Below are 25153 nucleotides of genomic sequence, written 5' to 3'. Positions count from 1 at the left end.
GTGAAAATTCCTCCTTTGCAGGGACAGTGTCAGGGGGCTGGCTTAAAGTTGCAGCAATTTCTACGCATTGCTGCAGTTAGAAGCAATTCTCCGTACTGGAATATGCAATCATTCAATGTTTCTATGATTGTTGACGTGACTCTTTGGGCAAGCACTTCATTTTTGTTCGTAAGCTGAATCAAGACTCATTACATACGGTCTCATTTCCATTCACAGCATGTACAGTGCTAAAAAAAAATGTGTTGGCTCTTTATAATGATAGCTGCAATGTCACAAATTAAAGAAACAATTAAATTTAACAATATAGCAGATATACCCCCAAAGAGACCATGTATGGAGGTGGGGGGGGGGGGGGGGGTATATGAAATATTTTGCAGATTGCACAAGTTGCAGCCTTTCAGAGCCCCCCCCCATTCTTTATCCAACATAGACTTTTAGTCTGTGCCAGGACTTACATCCAATCAGACTTACATCCAATCAGACTTACATCCAATCAGACTTACATCCAATCAGACTTACATCCAATCAGACTTACATCCAATCAGACTTACATCCAATCAGACTTACATCCAATCAGACTTACATCCAATCAGACTTACATCCAATCAGACTTACATCCAATCAGACTTACATCCAATCAGACTTACATCCAATCAGACTTACATCCAATCAGACTTACATCCAATCAGACTTACATCCAATCAGACTTACATCCAATCAGACTTACATCCAATCAGACTTACATCCAATCAGACTTACATCCAATCAGACTTACATCCAATCAGAGGATTCTTTTTGAGAGGCCCCTGTGCTGCAGCCACACGAACAAGAGCACAACTTTCCTGTGCTTCTTAATGAGCTGTAGTACAGCTCATTGAGAAGGAGAGGGGGAAGGCAGGCTCACGCTAGCATAGTGCACTTGAGCTTCTTCTGTTTCTGCCCCCAATTATAAAAGTACCAATTTCTATTGAAATTAGCATATTTGTAAACTATTATGAAAATGACATACTTCAAACATAAAAAAACACTTCAGCAAGCCTTAATGTGCGTGGAGTGTTCCTTTAATGTCCTATATGAAAGCATTCACAACTATGGATAGTACTGCTGCCACCAGGTCATATTTGATTACATGACAAACTGCACCCAGCCAGTTTCTGAAATATTTCCCCTCAAAGAAGAGTGCTGAGCTACCTATATATCATCCATTTCGCTCACTGTATCTCACAGCATTCGGCATAAAAACAAGGCTATAAGGATTTGCTTTCTTTGAGAGTAATGCCACCGTATTATTTTACAGTGCCCTGCTTTCTTAAGCAGAACTCCTCTATTTACAGTAAGGTTACTTAGCACCAGGGTACAGATACCATAACCAGGTATATATTACTTCTGGAGGGAAACGGATTCCAATATTGAAATACCGCCCTACATTTTTACTTAGAATGATACCATCATCCACTGGTGATGGGACACTTTAAAACAGAAAATAAATGTATTATAAAAACAGCTGGCAACAGCAAATAGCAAAGAGGAGGTACTAGGTAGACAAAGATATTAGCAACCCAAATAAAGTATTTAGGCCTCTCTAGGGACACTATAGTCACCTGAATAACTTTAGCTTAATGAAGCAGTTTTGGTGTATAGAATATGCCCCTGCAGCCTCACTGCTCAATCCTCTGCCATTTAGGAGTTAAATCCCTATGTTTATGAACCCTAGTCACACCTCCCTGCATGTGACTTGCACAGCCTTCCATAAACACTTCCTGTAAAGAGAGCCCTATTTAGGCTTTCTTTATTGCAAGTTCTGTTTAATTAAGATTTTCTTATCCCCTGCTATGTTAATAGCTTGCTAGACCCTGCAAGAGCCTCCTGTGTGTGATTAAAGTTCAATTTAGAGATTAAGATACAATTATTTAAGGTAAATTACATCTGTTTGAAAGTGAAACCAGTTGTTTTTTTCCATGCAGGCTCTGTCAATCATAGCCAGGGCTGCATAAACAGAAACAAAGGGACACTATATGCACATTTAGGAGATAAAAGGACACTCAAATCACCAATATCAAATGGTGCTGATACTAACATTATACTGTTAGGAATACAGGTTGGTATTCCTAACTCTATAGTACCACTGTCCGTAGCTCTACACAGGTGCCCCTCTTTGTAACATAAATGCAAAAAATTCAGATTATACTCACTTTTTCCAGCACGGAGGCTCCTTGACGCTGTTCATTTCATTGCCTCCTGCAACACTATGGAGGAGGCATGGCCGCCTTCACCAATATCCAATCCAATGCTCCTCATAGAGAAACAATGTGAACCTATTGTGCATGCACGGTGAGCACCGCACACGCATTCAAACTTCCCCAAAGGAAAGTACTGAGCCAATGCTTTCCTATAAGGGGCTTCCATTTTCTCAGCATGGAAACTAAGCCAATCAGGGGGACACACTAGAGCACTACAAATAATGTTTTTTAAAGTGACAGCCGCTTTAATCATGTTTTAAAGTAAAAGGGTTATGTTTAACCCCTTAAGGACACATGACATGTGTGACATGTCATGATTCCCTTTTATTCCAGAAGTTTGGTCCTTAAGGGGTTAAAGATATGTATAAAAAAAATGGAATTGCTATGTGGAGAAATACCACTAATGGTGGGAAAATGACACTTTTAAGGACTCAGACTTGCCATATTTTTGTGGTGACTGTCCCACTACAAAAATAAGTTATGTATATCAAAAGCAATATTTGCAAGTTTGTAGAGTTTTTTTTTTTTTTTTTTAAACCTTGGTAAGAGAATATACTTTCCTACCTCCTACCAGAAAACGGCACCTTTACTTAATTAAGATAAGGACCAATATTCCTAAACAGTATGCCCCATCTGAACCTGCAGCTTCAAACATATGCCCTGAAAGCTTGATCCAGTTGACTAGGCTCATGCATTCAGCCACAGGTCTTGAGTGCAGTGGGAACAAGGTTGGAGATTTATCAAAGTCCTCTGTTCTAAAAGTGGTCTAAAACTACTATAAAAATGGGCAATCAGCATGGAAACCCAAGAAACCAACAAGCACACTGCACTGGTGATTCATCCTCCTATAACATTTTTGTATCACTATTTAAAAAACATAAAACCAATCTAAATTTTACTCAAAGTAGAATCTGTACCTTGTGAATGCCACCCAATTGCTGTTGCTCCCCTATGAACCTGCTCTCTAGCATCAATCACATTATTCTGCAGGAAACTGCAGTACATACACAATGCTGGGATATAAGTAATGCCACATCTCAGTGCCACTCTATAAGAAGTGTTAACAAAGCAAAAACGTAAGGAAGAAGAAAGAAGTTCACATGCATAGCAACTGAATTAGAAGTCAAGCAGTATCGCATGTATGACACAACGTGTCCAGGGACAAAGCAAGTCATAGAATTCCACTGGGTACACAAGGATAACGAACAGAAAAAGAAAACCAAGAGATATGAAGTTAGCGGTCTTAATAACAGACACTTTTGCTTAAAATGTCGAAAGGAAAAACTTAAAGAATACCAGAAAACTGGCCCTTATGATTCTTTAAACTTCTACCTGCATACAGACTGTTTCTTGTGATTCCAAAGAAGGGTGTTTAACACAACCAGTGTAGGAAGCTATTAATATTTACTGTGACAACTTTTATACTCCTTTGGGGCGATTTTACATAAGGCTTGATTGTAGAAGAGAGGAAGGATGGAGAGCTGCACATACCTCAGTCCTACCAGCAACCAAAATTAGCACAGCAAGTAGAAAGCGTAAAGGACACAGATTGTGACGAACATAACTTCACTTTCAACACATAAAACGGTATCTAAAACTCTATTTGTAGGGACCCATTTGAATCAATGCCTTCCTGTTGTATTTAGCAAGACAATGGATGTGCTCATGCAAAGCGTTAGGACATCCAGCGTCATTTACACTGTGATACTGCAATAAGCGCCGCTAGTGGCTGTGTGGCAAACAGCCACAACAGGCAGTCAAGATGTCAGGACGTGTTTCAGCACAGCTCCTGCAAAAATGAGCTATATTTCAACTTTTAAAGTCCCTATCTGGAAAGCAAGAAGCTTTACATGAACAGCAAACGGAGGCCTCAAGTCTGATCCCCACCGTTTATAAGGGAACCCACTACATGAGCCAGTACAGCCTGCCAGGATTGTGGGCCCAGTGCCTGGGAGAGGCAGACAATCTCCTGACATAAGGCTTGCTCTGAACATCCTCACTCTTACACACCTGCATCAATCCCCCACCCCCCCAACCTTTGGACCGGTGGGGAAAATCCCAGTCCCCGCTGGGGAAACTCACCACCCAAATGCACCAGTGGAATCTCTTGCCAATCCAGATGCCGCATGGCGAACCTAAGATGGCCGCCGAGCCACAACTCCCACAACCCTGCAAAAGCTTGTGGACCCAGAGCTGGAGAGTGCACTTTGAGGCACAATTTGACCAGCTATGCAACGCATTTAGGAGGTGCATCCAGAGCCGAACCCATACCCTCACCTCGCCTATTGAATCAGAAGACCGAGCTGATGTATCGGAGAACCAACCCTGTCCTGGACTCGGGACCTAGCTGGAGGTACATCTCCCCAGCCACCCAACTACCCGGAGGATTCTCTGGCATTTGGTGCACCCACGGACCCACAACCCTACAAAATGGGGACAGGGTGTATTAGACCTGATGTATTATTCAAAGCATGTTATACTACAATCTTTTTGATTAGGTTTCTTTAACCCAGCTTACACCATGCTTTATGTTTGTACTAAATGTATTCCTAATCCTTGCATACATGTCTCCCTACACCTGCCTACTATCTTCCTTGCCTAGATTTAGACATGTCCGATTAGCTTGTTTACTTTAAAAAAAGAAAAAAAAAAAGGGATGTATTTCTTGTTCAGAGTAATAAGTAACGTATTACACTGTATACCATCCTTGTTAGCCTCACTATTATACTCTGATGTTTCTACGTGTAAGTTTTCCCATCATCACAATTAAAGAAAGATTGACAAAAAAAAAAAAAAAAGCCTGCAGGGTCAGGCAAGAGAAACCAGAACAACTAGATTAAGCTGCAGGTCTTCTGGTGACTATAGTGTCCCTTTGAAGAAGCATGTTTTGGGAGCATTCTTCTCTTTTATAAAAAACAGCCTTGTAAGGGTCAGCATGCAATCAGCAAGTAAATTACATTCTAACAACAGCCTTCAAGACAAGGTCCTAAGGGACCTAAATGGCCAATTAATGATGAACTGCGTATAGTCATACATAGAAGAGGTAGGGATTTGGTTAACTACATATGACTGTAGCAACACATCTATTTATAATCAGGCTGGAGGAAGAGGCATGTTAATAACTAGCTATGTACTTGTTTAGTTTAATTTTAGGATGTATTTATTCTTGGCACGAAAGATTCACAGATATCCGAAAAGTAAGGCACACTATGTGCATCTTACAAATGAAATTAGGCCCCAGCTAACAAAGGAAATAAATGCACTGTTAAGTGTACTGCTTTTATGGGTAAATACACTAGTTAAAGCAGTACCATTAACAATGCATTTATTTGCTTTATTAGCTGGGGCCTAATTTTATTATAAAAATACCAGATCTTATAAACTGATGTCATATAGATCCCGCAGTCTAATTATAACATCTACCACAAACTCCAATCCCATATCTGAAAATTAAAGCTGGACGACTTTACTTTAGAGGTCAATATAAAAAAAATTAAAAAGAATAAATAAAAGATTACAGATCAGACACGATTAAGAATATTTATCTCCACAGATTCCAGTAACTAGTCTCTTTATCCCCTTAGTGACCAGACCGTTTTTCAATTTTCTTACCGTTAAGGACCAGGGCTCTTTTTTACATTTCTGTGGTGTTTGTGTTTAGCTGTAATTTTCCTCTTACTTATTTACTGTACACACACATATTATATACTGTTTTTCTCGCCATTAGATGGTCTTTCTAAAGATACCATTATTTTCATCATATCATATAATTTACAATTTAAAAAATTATACAATATGATGGGAATTTTTTTTTTAAAAAAAAACAAATAAAAAAACACTTTTTAAACTTGGTGTATTTTGAACATTTTACCACCAATCTACGCTAAAAAAAAATAAAAAAAAATGGTAATGTTTTTGACACACATAGCAATTTAAGAATACATGTACGGAGAACTTTAAGGATTACTGCCCAAGAACACCCCAATATGTGTTTAGCAACATATTCTGAATACAGTGATACCACCCCATGTATAGGTGTGTTGGGTTCTCTGGGGGCTAAAAGACCTTATTTGGAGGGTGTGCATTCCAGTTTTCCAACCTGGAATTTTCTCAGCACCCAGCATCATGCACCCATGTCCTATTTGGGGCATTTTTTTAAGCCAGCCAATGTAATTTACCTCCATCAAACCATATAGTTTTAAAAACTAGACGCCTTATGCTATTTAAAATGGTGGTATTTTAACACTTATACTACCACCAGTCTTTGTCAAAGTTTTGGGTAGTCATTTATTTTGTGTTATTTTTCACACACATTGTATTTTAGGCATGGATTTACAGCTCCTTTTATGTATTACTGCCAAAGAACACCACAATATGTGTTCAGCAACATCTCCTGAGTACAGTGATACCACCCATGTACAGGTGTGTCGGGTTCTCTGGAGGCTAAAAGACCTTATTTGAAGGGTGCGTATTCCAGTTTTCCCAACTTGGAATTTTCACAGCTGGTCATGCACACATGTCCTATTTGGGACATTTTTGAAGCTGGCCAATGTAATTTACTCCCATCAAACCATATGTTTTTTAACCCCTTAAGGACCAAACTTCTGGAATAAAAGGGAATCATGACATTTCACACATGTCATGTGTCCTTAAGGGGTTAAAAGGAACTTTTTTCACCAGCAGGGGGGCTGCCTGTCAGTTCAGCCAGTCCCCCTGCTGGCAGCACTATAGACACCTATTGTGGCCATGTTACCGCTCTTTTAGAGCGGTCACATGGCCCCTGGGGGTCCTTTTTTTGCAGAGGGTGCAAATCCCACCAAAGAAGAGTTAGACCAATCGCCAGCGGGGGTACGGCAGCGATCGGTAAGTATAGGTTAATTTTTTTATTTAATTTTAATTTTTTTTTTTTTTAAAAAGATATATATATATTTTAACCTTAACGGAGTGCCTCGACCCCTCGAGGCATTCAGTACAGGCAAAGCATCAGAAGCCTGCCTGATGGCTTCCGATGCTCCGCCTCACTGCCGGGCTCCAGGTGAAGCAACCACCGGGCCACCGGCAGTGAGGGGAGTATTGCAGCGAAGGGTTAAAATCGAAGCATCGCTGCAATACCATTAGAGCTCCTGGAACCGATCATGACCGCTTCCAGCGCTGCAATTCCCCACGGACGTACCTAGCTTCCTTAAGGACCGTTTTTTGTTGGATGTACATGATACGTTCACGGTCGGGAGGGGTTAACGGTAAGAAAATTTAAAAACAATCTGGTCACTAAGGGGTTAATAACTTTTTTTGGCAGGCTTTAGGGGGTCAGCCTGAGAGCTCAGGCAGGCCCCCCTGAAGGCACTGCACAAGACGGCTATTCCAGTCATGTGATCGCGAGTACCCCGCATCAGGCAGTGAGGGTCTGCTTGGGCTCCCAGGATCACCAGCAATCAGGTAAGTCCCGATTTACTAAATGACGTACCAGGTACGTCCGCGGTTTTTAACAACCTTTTTTGGCGTACGTACCTAGTACGTCAACGGTCGGCAAGGGGTTAAAGATCTAGGTTGGTCTTGTACATTAGTTGCTCATCCTCGTAAGCATAGTAATTAAAGACGTTTATATTAATGAAACCAATAGCAAATTAGCACTTCAAAGCACAATATCAGTGTTACTATGTTACTCACATTGTTGCAATGACAGAAACTGACGCCACGTCAGAGTAACGTAGCCAAACTAACTGGTTTAAGGAATCTAGGTGGCATACCTGCACTTTGTTTGTTAAACTACTTCCTGCTTGAACACACATACACACACAAAAGTGATCACCACTCACTGCTAGACACGGTTAAAACAGACAGGATGATTTACTAAAGTCATAAATACCAAGCAATCCAAAGTGAATTTCAAATTTAAAGGGACATTATAGCCAACAGAACAATTCTAGCTTAATGTAATTGTTCTGGTGTGTATAGTATGTCCCTGCATGCTTTTTAACTCCTTAATGACAGAGGCAATTGTACAAGTTCTGACTAAAGCAATCCTCTTTTATATTAAGTGTAATATATTATTTTTAAGAGAAGCGAGGCTTTCATTTCGCATCAAATATTTATTTAGAATACATAATTTAATATGAATAAAATCTAAAAAGGTGTGAGAAATTAAGAGATTTTGTTATTTTTCAAGTTCTGCATTGTATTTTATCTGCGAATGTTAACACACTTAGCTTTACCTGCAATAAAACACACACACACGTTTGTATGCTGTGATGTCCCATGAGTACAACAATGCCCACCATGTACAGGTTTCATGGTGTTTTGGAAATTTACAGAGTCAAATAAATTGCGTTCCCATTTTAGATTTTAGATTTCAGTTAAAATTTGCCCAACTGATTTGCTGGCCCTGTGTTGCCTTTCAGACCATACAGTAGCCCAGAAATGAAAATTAAACCTGTGATTGCATACCATTTGCCAAAAATAGACAACCCAGGGTATTCAAAATTGGGGTCTTACAAGCCACTTTGTCACAAATCGTTGCCAAAGTTAGTGGTCATATTTGTGTTTTTTGTAATTTTCACCCAAAAACTGCACTTCCGCTTAAAGGAACACAATAAAGTCAGGACCACAAACATGTATTCCTGACCCTATAGTGTTAAAATGTAGCAGGGGTCCTTATTTCCAGCGTAGCACGAGTCCGCCAGCGCTGGACGGCCCCAAACTGCCCCATTGGTGACATCAGAATTTACGATTTTTAGCCACACCAATGCTTTCCCACAGGGAATTCATTGATTGGCTGAAATGTGCAAGGAGGCGAGGCAAATGCTATTTTGGCTAAACAGCACCTCTTTAAAGATATGCATGGAGTTAATGCATCTCTATGAGAAAATTTCAACATCTCCATGTAGAGCGTGGAGATGCTGAACAGCAGTGCTGCCTACTGTGCAGCACTGCCCCAGAAAGCACCTCCAATGGCCGTCTGAGGAGTCGACACTGGAGGTGACCCTAGGGGCAATGAAAACACTGCCCTTCTTTGAAACGGCAGTGTTTGCATGAAAATGCCTCTAGAAAATATACTCACTAGAACAACTACAAGATATCATCGTAATTATAGGTTTTACTGTTTTGAAAGACACATGTTTGAGTTCAGTGACATCTCACAGGTACAACAGTGGACCTGGACTAAATTTTTAAATTCTCAGTTCACACTATACTAAATAACACTGGAGATATACTAAGGTTTCGAGAGGTCCAAATTACACACGTATAGTTGGATTTATCCAGTCAGCCGAGTTGTGATCACTAAGCAAACCATTAAAGTATGGTTTTACCATGTGGTACTAGGCAAACAGGAAACTTAGTTTTCAGTAGTAAACTAAAGACAATGCCTGTTGTGATCGATTTTCAGGAGGCACCATTATGAAAATGACCTAGGAAGAAATTTTGCCCAGGATCAGAGGAAGTGGCACTAAACACCCATTGAGGTACTGTTAAAGAAAGTCAATCATGACGACTTGAGTTTAACAAGTAACAGCTCCAAAGCATTAAATATATGTTTTATCTTATTTATTAAAAATATATTTAGTTTCATTGGAAGTTGTCATATCTTTACTTAAAGGAACACTATAGTCACCAACACAACTCTAGCTTAATAAAGTAGTTATTGTTTATCGATGACGTGCATAGATTTCAATAAGATTTAACTTACTTTAGAAGTTTAAATCTCCTGCTCTGCAAATTGAACTTTAATTAAATACAAGAAGTTCCTGCATTATCTAGCATGCTATTAACAGAGCAATAAATAAGAAATTCTAATTTTAAAATAGAATTTGCAATAAAGGAAGTGCAAACATTAGAGGACTCTTTACATGAAGTGTTTAGGAAAGCTGTGTAAGTCACCTGAAGGGTGGTGTTACTAATGCTACATATATAAAGTGATTGGCAGAGAATTTATAAGTGAGACTGCAAGGGAATAATCTATGCACAAAAACGTCTTCATTATGCTAAAGTTGTTTTGGAGACTATAGTTTACATTTAAACAAAGCCCTTGCTACAGCTCTACACGTCACAGAGGATCCATGGGCGTTGCAGTGTTGTAACAGTCACCCCTACCCAATGTTTGGGGAGAGCTCCATAAGCCAGGCCACCACCCATGCTTACAATGACATGCTGACATCATTGCCAACACATCAGTGTCCGTGCAACCCACACTTCTGTTGCAAGCATAAATAATTCCTGCTGGGAGAATTCCAGTGAGAAAGGGAGAAAATGCAGACCACCACCTTAGGAGGGTTCTCATTTCCCCTGTCACTCACTTATCGGCAATAGATCATGTGTCCAGCTACAGCTTACAGGTCTAATACCAAGGATTTGATTGACAGGAGGGGGAGGAACCCACATTTTCTACAGGGTTTAATTAAAATCTACACATTTGCTAGCACAATTTTATTTTATTTTTTTAACCCCTTAAGGACCAAACTTCTGGAATAAAAGGGAATCATGACATGTCACACATGTCGTGTGTCCTTAAGGGGTTAAAGTAATAACTTTTATGCATCATGCAGGTACATTTTAAAGATTAACATTAAAGGGACACTCCAGGCACCCAGACCACTTCTGCCCATTGGAGTGGTCTGGGTGCCAACTCCCACTACTCAACCTTGCAAGTGTAAATATTGCGTTTTTTTATAAACTGCAATAATTACCTTGCAGGGTTAACTCCTGCATCATTTTCCTCCAGCGTCGCTCATTTCCCCATAGAAAAGCATTGAAAAGCATTTTCAATGCTTTACTATGGGGAGCTCTAATGCGCATGCACGGCATTGCCGCGGATGCACATTAGGTTTCCCCGGATGGTGGGCGGGATCAATCTCAATCACAGGGAGGAGCGGCGGAAGAAGCAGCGACGTGGAGTATCGTCGCTGCCTCTGGTAAGTTACTGAAGGGGTTCTCACCCCTTCAGCAACTAGGGATTGGGGGGTGGGAGGGAGAGGGGACCTGCAGTGCCAGGAAAACGGATTGTTTTCCTGGCACTGGAGTTTCCCTTTAAGCAACATAACCACTGCAGCTCAAGTGTAGCGGTTTTGTAGACTACGGCATCTGAGCACATTTCCATTATAGTTTATATCATCATTTAAGAGCAGTTTGACAAAAAATTACTAACTAACTACCTGGCACCCAGAGAGCACCTCACACAATAATAATGTGTAATTTATAGCTCTTCATTATAAATGTAGATTTACTCAAAACAGAGCAATGGGGGATACCTGAGAATGTTAAGGTGAGTTTGCTTACTTCACCCTGGAGGATGGTTTATACAGAACAGTTGGACACAGAGTTGGCACACGGCCGCCCATCTGAAAAAAGGCTGTGTATATCAGGCTGATTGGGAGGTGAACAGAAAGGTAATAAGCAGGTAGGCTTCAAGGTGGGTGGCTGGTGGAGGTGGGAAGAAAGACATAAGTGAGCAGAAAAGTAATGGAATATAGACCAGGAGGAAGGCGGGTGTTGGAATTGCATTCTGTCATCTATAAGTTAAACTGCAATAAAAATTAATACATTTTATGCACTCTTTACCTATAGCACAGTCAGGGAATACAGGATGACACTGAAACCATCTGGGCCTGCTTTATAACATGGAAACACATGTGACATAAGACCTATGTTCGTACTGGAAGACAACGTTATAGGTAACATCAGGTGTCAGATTTACAAATGTTTCCTTGATAACAAAAAGTGAAAAGCTAAAAAATAAAACTAAAAAAAATGTAAAAACTAAAATGTTTATCTACACAATTGCTATGGTACAATGCACTGAAAACTAAACAAATTATAATGTTGCACACAAATAAAGACTGACTGTGAACAAGAAGGTCGCATCATATTACTTTATAGAAAGAAAGAGTATATAGATAGCTATGTCTAAGCAAGCACACTAAAAATAAACAAGAAAATATTAGGAGCTATATCAGATTACTACATGTTTAAAAGTCTTCCAGGTGCACCAGTAAAGACACTGCAACCCGTATCCAAGTCCCTTATAATGCAAGTTGGTTTAAAAAAAAAAAAAATAAAAAAAAAAGGCCATTAAAGACATCTTCACATCGCCATCTTCCCTTTCCACAAAGCTTTAGCTAGAGTAAAATAGCAGATAATGTTCTCCAGACATCCACTAAACCCAGAGTTGCATACTGGATGATTAGATGGTGACGCATTATAAAGACGTTTTACACATCCCAAGGCCAGATGTTGGCACAATATAGAATTACATACACACATTTATAGAGTGATGAGAAAAAAGAAAGTTCACCGTTTTTTAATTTTATGGATTTACATATCAAGACATAACAGTCATCTCTGTTCTTTAGCAGGCCTTAAAATTAGGTAAATACAAACTCTGATTAACAACACCACATAACATTACACCGTGTCACGATTTAACAAAATAAAACCAAATGGGGAAGCCAAGTATGGAAAACTAAGCACACCTAACGATTCAATAGCCTGGACCACCTTTAGCAGCAATAACTTGAAGTAATCGTGTTCTGTATGACTATTAGTCTCTCACACCATTGTGGAGACATTTTGGCCCACTCTTCTTTATAAATTTCTTCAGTTTATTGAGGTTTATGCTCAGCTCCCTTGAGGTCCTGCCACAACATTACAATCGGTTTGAGGTCTGGACTTTGACTGGGCCATTGCAACCCCTTGATTCTTTTCTTTTTCAGCCATTATGTTGTAGATTTGCTGGTGTGCTCTGGATTATTGCCCTGTGGCATGACCCAATTTTTTCCAAACTTTAGCTGTCGGACTGCTGGCCTCATATTTGACTCTAGAATACTTTGGAGGAGTTCATGGTCAAGTCTATGAATGCAAGCCTTCTAGGTCCTGTTGCTGCAAAACAACCCTAAATCATTACACCTTCACCACAGTGTTTGACAGTTTGTACAAGATTTTTTTGCCAAACGTGGCACTGTGCATTATGGCCAAATATGTCCACTTTGTTCTCGTCTATCCAAAGGGCATTGTTCCAGAAGTCCTGTGAATTCTTCAAATGTAACTTTCTAAAACTAACAAAACACAACTTAGTTTTGCAGAGAAAAGGCTTTTTTTCCTGACAATTCTTCTAGAGAACCCATACTTGTTTAGTCTTTTGAGGCCTATAGAGTTTAAGATATAACTCTTGGTTTGTTTTTTTTGCAACTTCTATGAGCAATGCACAGTCTGACCTTGGAGTGAATTTGCTGGGATGTCCACTCCTGTGAAGTTAGGAAACGTTATTGGATAATTTAAACTTTTGAATAATCTTTTTCTCACTTAACCTTTAAATGGTTTGAAAAAGGCCTCATAACCCTTCCCAGTGTTATGGGCAGCAACAATTGCTTCTCCAAGATCAATGCTGATGTCTTTCCTCCTTGGCATGGTGTTAACACAAACACCTGAATGTTCCAGACTAGCAAACTGATTACACTTATGATTTCATAGAGGTAGTTACACTTGCTGATTACCAATTAATCAAAGGCTTTTGATTAGCAGCACCTGTCTGCCATTTACCCTCTTCATTACTATGTTTTAGTTTTTTCACACATGAGTTTTCCATTTTGGTTTATCTTTGTTAAAGAAATCATAACATGGTGTAATATGTCATGTGTTGTTCATCTGAGGTTGTATCTACCTAATTTTAAGACCTGCTCATGAACAGGTGATTGTTACTGTGGCTTGATATGTAAAACCATAGAAATAAAAGAAGGCATACTTTATTTTTCCAATGACTGTATATTTAAACTTCGGAATCATGCACTCGATGAGTCAAATCAATAATTACTAGGGTGCTCTCTCAAGCTGCAATAAGTTTCACCAGAAAAAGCGCACAGACGGATTTTAACTTCAAAAGACTAAATAGCATGTATTTATAATTGCATATCGACGTTTCAGTCCACGCAGGGATTTTCATCAGGATGAGTGTATATAATACAAATTCCAATTTTAAATGGAGGGGAAAGTAAGAGAGGGAGCACAAAATGAAAAAAAAATAAAAATAAGAGGCTAGGTGAAAGTCAAACTGTTGCCAAATGTAAGTAGTAAGCGTACTATGAGATAGTTAAACACAAAGCTAAGATAGCCAAGAAATCAAAAATCTAGAACAAGAATTGGAAAATTACCAATATAAGAAAAGTAGTAGGATCTCAAGAGTAGAGGGGCAGAGCTAGCAGCCATCGTGCATAGTCGCACTCATCCAGAGCTCCCTTTGAAACACACAATATCTGCTGGTTTTATCAGTTATTGCAGGACTTATAGGAATGCATGAGGTAATTGAGAAGAAAAATCATAAAACCCAACTTGACAAGGGCGAGGGTTACTGCAATATTAGGAATTTGCTCCACACTAGAACGTGGCTTAAGATGGTGGCCCTACAATACAGATGGCCCTCTCCCTCTTCAGAAGAACTGAACTTGGATGCCCCAGAGTCTAATAATCCTGCAGGAGAGGATGATGCCCCTGGTAAAAAGGCAGACATCAAGAGCCTTCTGCAACACATGAATAAGCTGTTCTACACTGATGTCGCGGTCGTCCACAAAGAAGTATACACCTTCACAGGTTGAGTGAAAGCTGTGGAGGAGGATTCAGTGAATCTTTGCCAAGCACAAACAAATGTCTCTCTATTTACCCAGCAGGTTGCTCAACAACATGAAGCTCTTGCAAACCATGGCCATTCTGGAAGATAGAATGAGGCGATGCAACTTAAAGATATGGGGAGCCACTAAAATCAATTGGAGCCAAAGAGCTCCCTCAATATATACGACTACTGCTCTCCATGCAGTTACCTCCAGAACAAATCAAGACTATACACACCTGGAAGGTGTGTTTCAGGTGGGCCACTCACATCGGCCCGCAGACACACCACCCCCCGGGGTTTTTTTTATACTGTACTTTTCAACATATACCTACGTTTCTATGAAAGTTTCTCTTTTTTTTTTTTTTACGGCCCACATAAACATAAACCTTGTTTATTTGGCCAGTGTTTGGCTAGACTTTGAGTTTGACATGCTTGCTCTAATCCAGGGGTGGGCAATCTGCAGCCCTCCAGATGTTTTGGACTACATCTCCCATAATACTCTTAGGGCCATAATGCTAGCAAAGCATCAAGGGAGATGTAGTCCAAAACATCTGGAGGGCCGCAGATTGCCCACCCCTGCTCTAATCCATCTGCCTAACAAGCAACACAACACACTTTTGGCAACTAAAAGACACAAGTTTATCTTGCTAAAGAAAGAAGCAAACTGGTAAACCTGGCCACTTCAAAATCTCATCCACAAGCGAAGTCTCCTGTTTGGCGATACATTTTGTTAAACAAACTTGGTTCTTATTTGAGCACATTCATGTCCTTGGACAAAGCATAGGCTAAATATGAAAAATTTAATTTGGTAAAATTAAGAAAAAATATTTTTTTTTCCTCTTACTTGGATTCCTGACTTCTAATGGCTCCTAAATTGAGAACATCAGTGACAGTGACGATGTCGGATAGTCAAGGAAGTTTACCTCATAGTTCCCATCGCCAGAGAGTTTTAGTAATACCAGGGCCAGTGCAAGGATTTCTGCCGCCCTAGGCAAAGATCCATTTTGCCGCCCCCTCATGTCACGCACTCACTGAGACACACACACACATTCGCTGACAGACACACACACACACACTCCCTGACAGACACACACACACACACTCCCTGACAGACACACACACACACTCCCTGACAGACACACACTTTTATATTTTTTTAGACAAATTCAGCCTTTCTACCTCCCTGGGGTCCTGTGTGGGGCAGCTCATCATTCGTCCAGCGCACTGTTTAGTATGCCAGGGCCGGAATGACCTCATATTCCGGCTCCCGGCATCACAGAGGGCGCGCCTGCATTCTCCTGGCTCCTCCAGATGCCAGCATTTGATGGTAGAGCAGGCACCGGTCATCAAGGTAAGAAGGTGCCTGCTCTGTTATACTGAAGGACAACTTAGGGCACCCTGAGGTGGTCAACTCCTGGGCCCCCCACCTTCGGGTGCCTGGAGAAACGGCCAAGCACTTAGGGGTGGATGTTGAAGAGCTGCGGTCCAAGACCGGAGGAGCCCACCAGGAAATATCTCAGTGGGTGCCCCCAGCAGGCCGGCGCCATAGGCAAATGCCTAGTTCACCTAACGTATCAGTATTACCTCCAGTTCCATTGGAAAGGGTCCAAATGGTGATTCATGTGTCTTCCATTTAGCATCTCCTCAGCTCTGTAGTGTTTCACCAAACTCCTGAACCAGGAGAGAGGTTCGATTGATTTTTTTTTTTTTTTTTTTTATGGATGTTGACTGCATATCTATTATTTATACTTGCTGATTTCCACAATTCTCTTCTATTTTCAGTTTGATGTATCACTCTGGTACCTGAGGACCTTTTTTAATTTTGGATCTCTGACCTTCTGTTTAACATGCCAGATTGGAATTTGTCGTTTGTGAAGATCGATTCATTTTTTTGTTGATTATTCTGTTTGTTTGTTACCTTTTCAGGTGCATCATCAAGAAAGAAGTGGCTTAGGGTCACATGCTGCGATATGGAATGTGCAATGTTATGATTGGCTAATGTATTATGGTTAACCCTTTATGGGTTAAAGAAAGATAAGTAAATATTTCCCTCCGTATCTTTAACAAAATCATGACTTCGCATCATGTTAATATTAAAATCTGGTAATTAAAAAAGGATTATAGTGTAGTATTACTATAAGGAGCAGAGTAACAAAACCACACATCAATGTGAGTCTGCTAAACACTGAGAAAAAAGAAAGAGGAATACTAGACCGAGGGAGCTACGGACAGAAAGCGCTCCGAAGCAAAGGAACATTATCAGTTTCCAGCAACTGTGATCCTGAAACCAGACTCGCTGTCTTGTATAACACAATGCAAAAGCAGCAACGCATTGGATATTTCACTAAACAATAATATTTGAATCTTGACCTCATAACACAATTAAACATTTCCCATTATGTCCATGCTGGTTATGCTGGAATTATTGCACATTAAGAGAATAATTACGTTGACTTATTCAAAGATGACATATAAGAACATAATTTTCAAAAATATTTTAAGACTGTCCCTTGTGTGACCCCTATATTACGATTTAATTTGAAAGATAGCTTCATTATTCAATATGAAATATTAATTGTCCTTGTAACCCATTGAATGATCACACAGCTAACTGAAACTTTCACAGAGATTTGTCAGCATAACAGAATGTGCTTTTCTACTACAGAAACATGTACCTAACTAATGGAATGTCTTTTATATATCAAAGGACAGATGTTAGGCAGACCTCTAAAAATCTTTTTCCAGGGTTGCAGTAGTCTACCCGTAAATAACGATACAATTTTAAGGATACTAAACAAGGCCTCTGTCCTTATGCCTGTTTTACTGTGCATTGTAAGTTTCAGTAGCAATTGGAAATACCCAAATGCTGTTGTAAACAATAAACCAATTCTCCCCCTTGAGGAAATAATACAAAGGTGATTTACATGAAAAACAGATTATTTCAGAAATTATAAATACCTTTTTTTTTTTTTTAAATGCCTAAAAATGATAATCTATGCTAGTAGATTTCAACAACCCTCCAAACAGTTAAAGCTGTTTAGCTTACTGTACTGCCTTTTGTGTGAATAGTGTTTCCTCCATCCCATTTTACAAAATGTGCAGATTATAATCTGACAACCACTCCTGTTACTTCCTGATCGTTTAGCTCAGTTAAGCTAACTTCAAGTGGCAGCAACTGCCCAGAGCACCTGCCTTGCAAAGACTTCTCAATCAGCTGCATTAGGAAATGTAACTGGTCAGCCACAGAAGATGTGGGCTGGGAAAAACAGAGAGGCCTTGCAAAGGCTATAAATGAAAGATCTGCAGACTTCACAAGCTATTTTTAGGTATACCCCTAATGAAAAAAAAAAAAAAGAAAATGCAGTCATCAATGCATGCATGTTTTCATTTGGGATATATCAACTAAAATAGTTTTTAAAAAAAATGCTCCACTGGACTTTTTTTTTTTTTTTTAATACAGACTATTTACCAGTCTTGCATTAATGTACCAGACCACACTAAGCCTCAATCAAATACAAATGTAATTAGCTGTCTCAGAGTTACACCCTTTTACCACTGTGAAATTAAAAGGGCCATTCACTAATGGGAAAATTCAAAGTGAATTTCACATTTGAGACCAAAGTAACCAAACTAAAAGCATAGCCAGTTTAGATAATCATTCCAATTCAGCTATTTGTGCTCGAAATTTAAAATTCACTTTGAATTCTCACTTTAGTGAATAACCTTGTAAACCTGTTATGCACGGCTCAATCTCAAATTAATTCCACATCCAACTAGGAATCATTTTCAAGATTTTCCAAAAGACAATTGAATTGCTCCATGTTCCACTAAAAGATGAAGATCAAACAACCTGAATCTCAAAACTGTTCCCGATACTGAAGACCAACACTCACTTACCTTTGGCTTCACAGTCAGCACAATATTTATTGTCTTCCTCTCGTAACATCTTGGACAGAATAGCTTGGTGCTGTTCATTCTGCTTCTGGGCTTTTTCTCTCTCAGAGCGAGTTGTCATTGTTTCTACTTAACAAGTGTGGTTCCAAACACTTTTAAACCTAAATTTTAAGTAGAAGTATATAAAAAAAAAAAAAAAAGCTATAGAGGTTATCACAAAATTTTAATTAACAAAAAAAAGAACACTTAAACATGATAACATGGTTACAGACTTATATTGTCTGTCCCTGGGTATAGGTTGGAGGCGCTGGCTGGCTGTCCCTGGGTACAGGTTGGAGGCGATGGCTGTCTGTCTGTCTGTCCCTGGGTACAGGTTGGTGGTGGTGATGGCTGTCTGTCTGTCTGTCCCTGGGTACAGGTTGGTGGTGGTGATGGCTGTCTGTCTGTCTGTCCCTGGGTACAGGTTGGTGGTGGTGATGGCTGTCTGTCTGTCTGTCCCTGGGTACAGGTTGGTGGTGGTGATGGCTGTCTGTCTGTCTGTCCCTGGGTACAGGTTGGTGGTGGTGATGGCTGTCTGTCTGTCTGTCCCTGGGTACAGGTTGGTGGTGGTGATGGCTGTCTGTCTGTCTGTCCCTGGGTACAGGTTGGTGGTGGTGATGGCTGTCTGTCTGTCTGTCTGTCCCTGGGTACAGGTTGGTGGTGGTGATGGCTGTCTGTCTGTCTGTCTGTCCCTGGGTACAGGTTGGTGGTGGTGATGGCTGTCTGTCCCTGGGTACAGGTTGGTGGTGGTGATGGCTGTCTGTCTGTCTGTCCCTGGGTACAGGTTGGTGGTGGTGATGGCTGTCTGTCCCTGGGTACAGGTTGGTGGTGGTGATGGCTGTCTGTCTGTCTGTCCCTGGGTACAGGTTGGTGGTGGTGGTGATGGCTGTCTGTCTGTCTGTCCCTGGGTACAGGTTGGTGGTGGTGGTGATGGCTGTCTGTCTGTCTGTCCCTGGGTACAGGTTGGTGGTGGTGGTGATGGCTGTCTGTCTGTCTGTCCCTGGGTACAGGTTGGTGGTGGTGATGGCTGTCTGTCTGTCTGTCTGTCCCTGGGTACAGGTTGGTGGTGGTGATGGCTGTCTGTCTGTCTGTCTGTCCCTGGGTACAGGTTGGTGGTGGTGATGGCTGTCTGTCTGTCTGTCCCTGGGTACAGGTTGGTGGTGGTGATGGCTGTCTGTCTGTCTGTCCCTGGGTACAGGTTGGTGGTGGTGATGGCTGTCTGTCTGTCTGTCTGTCCCTGGGTACAGGTTGGTGGTGGTGATGGCTGTCTGTCTGTCTGTCTGTCCCTGGGTACAGGTTGGTGGTGGTGATGGCTGTCTGTCTGTCTGTCTGTCCCTGGGTACAGGTTGGTGGTGGTGATGGCTGTCTGTCTGTCTGTCTGTCCCTGGGTACAGGTTGGTGGTGGTGATGGCTGGCTGTCTGTCTGTCTGTCCCTGGGTACAGGTTGGTGGTGGTGATGGCTGGCTGTCTGTCTGTCTGTCCCTGGGTACAGGTTGGTGGTGGTGGTGGTGATGGCTGTCTGTCTGTCTGTCTGTCCCTGGGTACAGGTTGGTGGTGGTGGTGGTGATGTCTGTCTGTCTGTCTGTCTGTCCCTGGGTACAGGTTGGTGGTGGTGATGTCTGTCTGTCTGTCTGTCCCTGGGTACAGGTTGGTGGTGGTGATGGCTGTCTGTCTGTCTGTCCCTGGGTACAGGTTGGTGGTGGTGATGGCTGTCTGTCTGTCTGTCCCTGGGTACAGGTTGGTGGTGGTGATGGCTGTCTGTCTGTCTGTCCCTGGGTACAGGTTGGTGGTGGTGATGGCTGTCTGTCTGTCTGTCCCTGGGTACAGGTTGGTGGTGGTGATGGCTGTCTGTCTGTCTGTCTGTCTGTCCCTGGGTACAGGTTGGAGGTGATCGCTGTCTGTCTGTCCCTGGGTATAGGCTGGTGGTGATGGCTGTGTGTACCTGGGTAATGGTGGTGTCGGCACACAGGGCGGTGTCTCAGTGTATACCGTGTTGCTGTCTCTCAGTGTGGTCGCACTATCCGGCCAGTGTCCCCGCTCGGTGTCTATTGAGATGCAGTCAGGCTCCCTCCTATCACTCCACACTCACTAGTCTCCAGCACACACGACACTTCCGGGAACCTCAGGCTGGTGACGCAGCGTTCCCACTCCAACAACCAATCAGATTCCGGCACAGGTCATGACGACAAGTAGCTCCGCCAACCGTCCCGCCTCTTCCGGCGGCGACTCGGCTTCCTCTGCTCACTGTGTGCCCGGTGTTACTGGAGTGCTGCACCCAGTGAGGGAGGATGGATACTCGGTGTGTGTGACGGGTAACAGCCCAGCGCTGCACTCACTCCGTCAGAGGGTGAGGGAGGATAGATACACAGTGCTGCACTCAGTCAGAGTGTGAGTGAGCCATTTCAGGAGCTGCTGCAGCAATCCAGTATCTGAGTTTTACTAAGTACTACTGGTAGCCTGACATTCTGCTCTGCTACCCCACCACTATTAACCAAGAACCAGTGATTTGAAGTGGTTATGGTACCTGGAGTCTCTGTGAACCACTCCACATATGGAGTTTAAATCTTCTGTTGCTGGAGATGTAACTCCGCCTCTGGCAGCATCATTGGGCATCATTAGCCTTGCCCTGGGCTGGCTAATATAAATTTTGGGCATATTCCTATGGGATATTCTAGGTCGCTAAGACCTTAGTGAACAGTTTAACGTCCACGTTTAAAAGTGAGATCAGTCCGTAGCTATCACAATTTTCTGGGCCTTTGTCAGGTTTCACTAGAACAGTAATTGTGGATTACTCCCCCGCCTGATAACTTATTTAGCGCTTTCTTTAGCCTAGGTATCAGGAGGTATGAGAGTGCTTTATAGTATCCAAGAGAGAAGCCATCTGGGCCTGGCACCGTCCCTGTTTTGGCAGTTTTGATTGCAGACACCAATTATTCTTCTCCTGAAGGTCTATCCAGCGATTCTGCCACCTCAGGGGGTATCGTATTTGGTTTGTGCTCCCTTAGGTATTTTTTAATATTGGTGAGACGCTCAATCTTGATAGTGTGGGATTGATTTCTAGTGGATCTGTACAATGTAGAGTAAAAGTCTTGAAACTCTCTTGCTATGTTACGTGGGAAAGGAGATCCCTCCTTGGAATACAGTTTGAGCTTGTAGATCTGGGCGCAATGTCTTGGTTACCTCCTTTTATTAGCGGGTGTAAAAAAAATCCTTTAGATCTCTGAACACCCCTAAAATGTTGGCGCATCAGAAGTTCAATTAGCTGTCGTCGAGCCTCCAATAGTTCCGTGTATACGGACTCCATGCAGGACTGTTTATGTTATAGTTGAAGTTTGGAGATCTGAGTGGTGAGCCCCGATATGTCGGGAAGCGTCTTTATTTTTCTTTGTCGCGAGGCCTATCAGGCTCTTCATGTCATCTGCATCTTTCTCATCAAAGTACAGGGTCAATGCCTGCTCCACCTGTTCTTTGAGAGCTGGGTCCAGCAGCAGAGATTCATTCAAGTCTCCACGTCCATTCCGCTGGTGTGGTTAGCGAAGACTCTATGCTTATCAACACCAGACCATGATCTGACCAGGTTGTGGTGCCTATCATCGCTTTAAGTAAGGTGGGTGAGATCTTTCTGCTGGAGGAAAAGTTAATCTATGCGTGAGTGACTGCCGTACATGGATGAGCAGTGCATATAGTCCCTGTCTGTAAGGTGACATGCTCTCCAGCATTCCATTAGCTTTAGATCCCTAAGTGCAAGACATATGGTTCGGTTATGTCTCTGAGGTATGCAAATACCAAGGAAGACTCCAAGATGGGATCTAAGGGGACATTCAAAATCAGGAAGCCCTCTGTGAAGTGTTTTAGTTTAGTCAACGTCCTGCGCAAGAATGGCAGTTGGCCGTGATTGGGGGCGTATATAACTGCAAGTATGTCAGCAAACTTCCCTTTGATGAATAGATACCCGCCCTCTGGATCCCTACAACTATCAATCTCCTGGAATTGCAAAGTGGTCTCCAGCAAAATAGCCACACCTGCATTCCTTGCAGTGGAGGTATTGCTAAAGTAGTTGATTGGGTAGAATCTATTTTGTAATGTAGGGGCCGTCCCCTCCAGGAAATAGTTCTCCCCCAAGCAGGCTATGGATCTATATTGCATTCGGAGTTCCCCCAGTACGTGTGATCTGCGCTCCAGCGAATTTAGCCCCCTGCAGTTAAGAGAGAGAACTGAGTGACGCTGCGCGGAAGGCCATGGCGAATGGGAAAAAAAGGTTGAAAGTGAGACAGCAGAGAGAGATGGAGGGGGTGGAAGCAAGGGGAAGAGGGGTGTCATAATAGAAAAGAATAGGATGAATTGTTAAGAAAAGAAGTGAGGGTAAATATTATCCTCCTCTGGGCTGCGACTGCCCAATATTATCCCTGAGGGATACACATGAGGCAATGAAAGCTGTTGACCCCTCTCCCAGTCTGGTAATCCGGACATATAGGGAATCAACATCACACTATCCGTAAACCACACATGAGTCTGAGCTGTCAGACAGTCCACCAGGCTGCTAAAAAGTTATACATATATAGGAAATAGGGGTGTGTGTGTGTGTATATATATATATATATAAACAAACATACATACACACATGTATTTTGTGTGTGTATATATATGTACACACACACACACGTACGTATTTTATATATATATATAATGAGAAGAACATTTTCTTAAAAAAAACAAAAACGCTAACTTTGGCCAGCGTTTGTGACTAAGTGGCTACTGTAACAGAACTGCTGGCACCCCGACCGGGTACCTTCTGTTAATGGATGCTCCTAGTGGTTCCCGAGGACTCTAAGCATTCCGCCAGACACCATAACCACTGTAGACTCCCACGAACCGCCGCAGCTTGGTTGGGGTCTCGCCATCTCCACCCACTCTGGACCCAAGACCAGGGTCTAGTTTCCAGTAGGTCGACCTCTCCTAATTCCAGAGAGCAGGACAAAAGACTGGACGTACCCCATTTTGAATACCGTGGGTTGTATACTTTTACAATTGGTATGCCATGATGGGGTTAATTTTCATTCATGGTCTGGGCAGCAAACCAATCTGGCAAATTTCAATGTGCAAACATGGAAAAGCCCTACATTCTACCCCTGTAAGTTTGCAAATAAAAAACACATAAAACATGTACATTGGGGGCACTGTTGTACGCAAGAGATGTTGCTGAACACATAATGGGGTGTTCTTTGTTAGTATCACATAACAGGAACTGAGAATCCATGCCTAAAGTACAATGTGAGAGAAAAATAACTCAAAAAAATAACTACCTAAAAGTTTGACAAAGACTGGTGGTAGAATGGAAAGTGTTAAAATACTAGACATGTCAAATTCATTTCGGTCCAAATATGAATTCGGACGAATTTCAGGCAATTCGGGTTCTGCCGAATGTCCGAATTGCCGAGGTCCCGAAGTTCCAAAATTACTGAATTTCCGAAGTGTCGAAGTTCCGAAGCACAGTATTGCCTAAGTACTAATATACTTACCCATTGGAAGAAGAAGAATGTTACACTGTATACAAGTTTAAATACAAAGTATACAAACATAGCCAGGATTCAGCTGTAAGCATTTGCAACACTTACAACAATCCAGTAACATACATTCATATGAAATGTAAGTTACTTAACCAGTCAATGTAATGACAGGAATGAATAAGTAGATAATTCCCAAGCTATTAGTGAGCTATCTACTAAAAGGCTGAAAGATCTGAATTGAGCGATGGGTGGGGGCCCTAAATAAAAAGTTAATCCCCCCTCCCCCAGATGACTACAGGTCCCCAAACCCATAGTCACCCCCCTCACCCTAAAAATTATTAGGGGGGACCATTTAACTAAGTACCTGTAAAAAAATGTAATAAAACTTACCATTTTATGTTTTTTTTCTTCTAAAATCTTATTTTTTCAGCCCCAAAAAAGGGCAAATAAAAAGCCATAATAACCGACGCACTTTAAAAAAAAAAAAAACGAGCGCAAAAAGGAATAATCCATCTTCACCCATGGAGGGCTCCGCGCAGACTGAGCTCTGCAGGGCGGGGGAAGGCTTATAAAGCCTTGCCCCGCCCTGTAATTAGGCTCAGTGCACTCTGATTGGTGGGTTTAAGCCATCCAATCAGAGTGCTCTGACAGGTAAATGAAGACTGACAGGTAAGTCTCTACATTTACCTGTCATAACTCTCTGGCGGATTAAGTAACCAATAAGAGTGTTATGAGTCAAATTACACAGCGTGGGAAAATTACAAAGAACTTTCCCACGCTTTGTAAAATGACACAGCACTCTGGCTAGATTTCAAGCCAACCAATCAGAGTGCTGTGACAAGTAAATGTAGAGACTTACCTGTCAGTCTCTTCATTTACCT

General features: G+C 41.7%; 1 protein-coding gene across 2 annotated transcripts in view; it reads right to left on the bottom strand.

The window, feature by feature from the left end:
• The window catches only part of SMAP1 (small ArfGAP 1), a 319946-nt gene extending 299001 nt beyond the window's left edge, over nt 1-20945 (bottom strand). Inside the window, exons 1-2 of one of the 2 annotated variants that reach the window (XM_063442978.1) lie at nt 20708-20945; nt 18730-18887 (exon numbers count right to left, since the gene is read on the bottom strand). In XM_063442978.1, the coding sequence (XP_063299048.1) occupies nt 18730-18847 (118 nt within the window). In that variant the 5' untranslated portion in view covers nt 18848-18887; nt 20708-20945. The remainder of the gene's footprint in view (nt 1-18729; nt 18888-20707) is intronic. The other variant, XM_063442979.1, reaches the window with a different exon arrangement.
• Nucleotides 20946-25153: the final 4208 nt, after the last annotated feature.

The sequence above is a fragment of the Pelobates fuscus genome, chromosome 2 (genome assembly GCF_036172605.1).
Source record: "Pelobates fuscus isolate aPelFus1 chromosome 2, aPelFus1.pri, whole genome shotgun sequence".
In the NCBI taxonomy this organism is placed as follows: domain Eukaryota; kingdom Metazoa; phylum Chordata; class Amphibia; order Anura; family Pelobatidae; genus Pelobates; species Pelobates fuscus.
The sequence above is the reverse complement of the archived record's forward strand: the minus strand, read 5'-3'. Positions and strand labels throughout refer to the sequence as shown.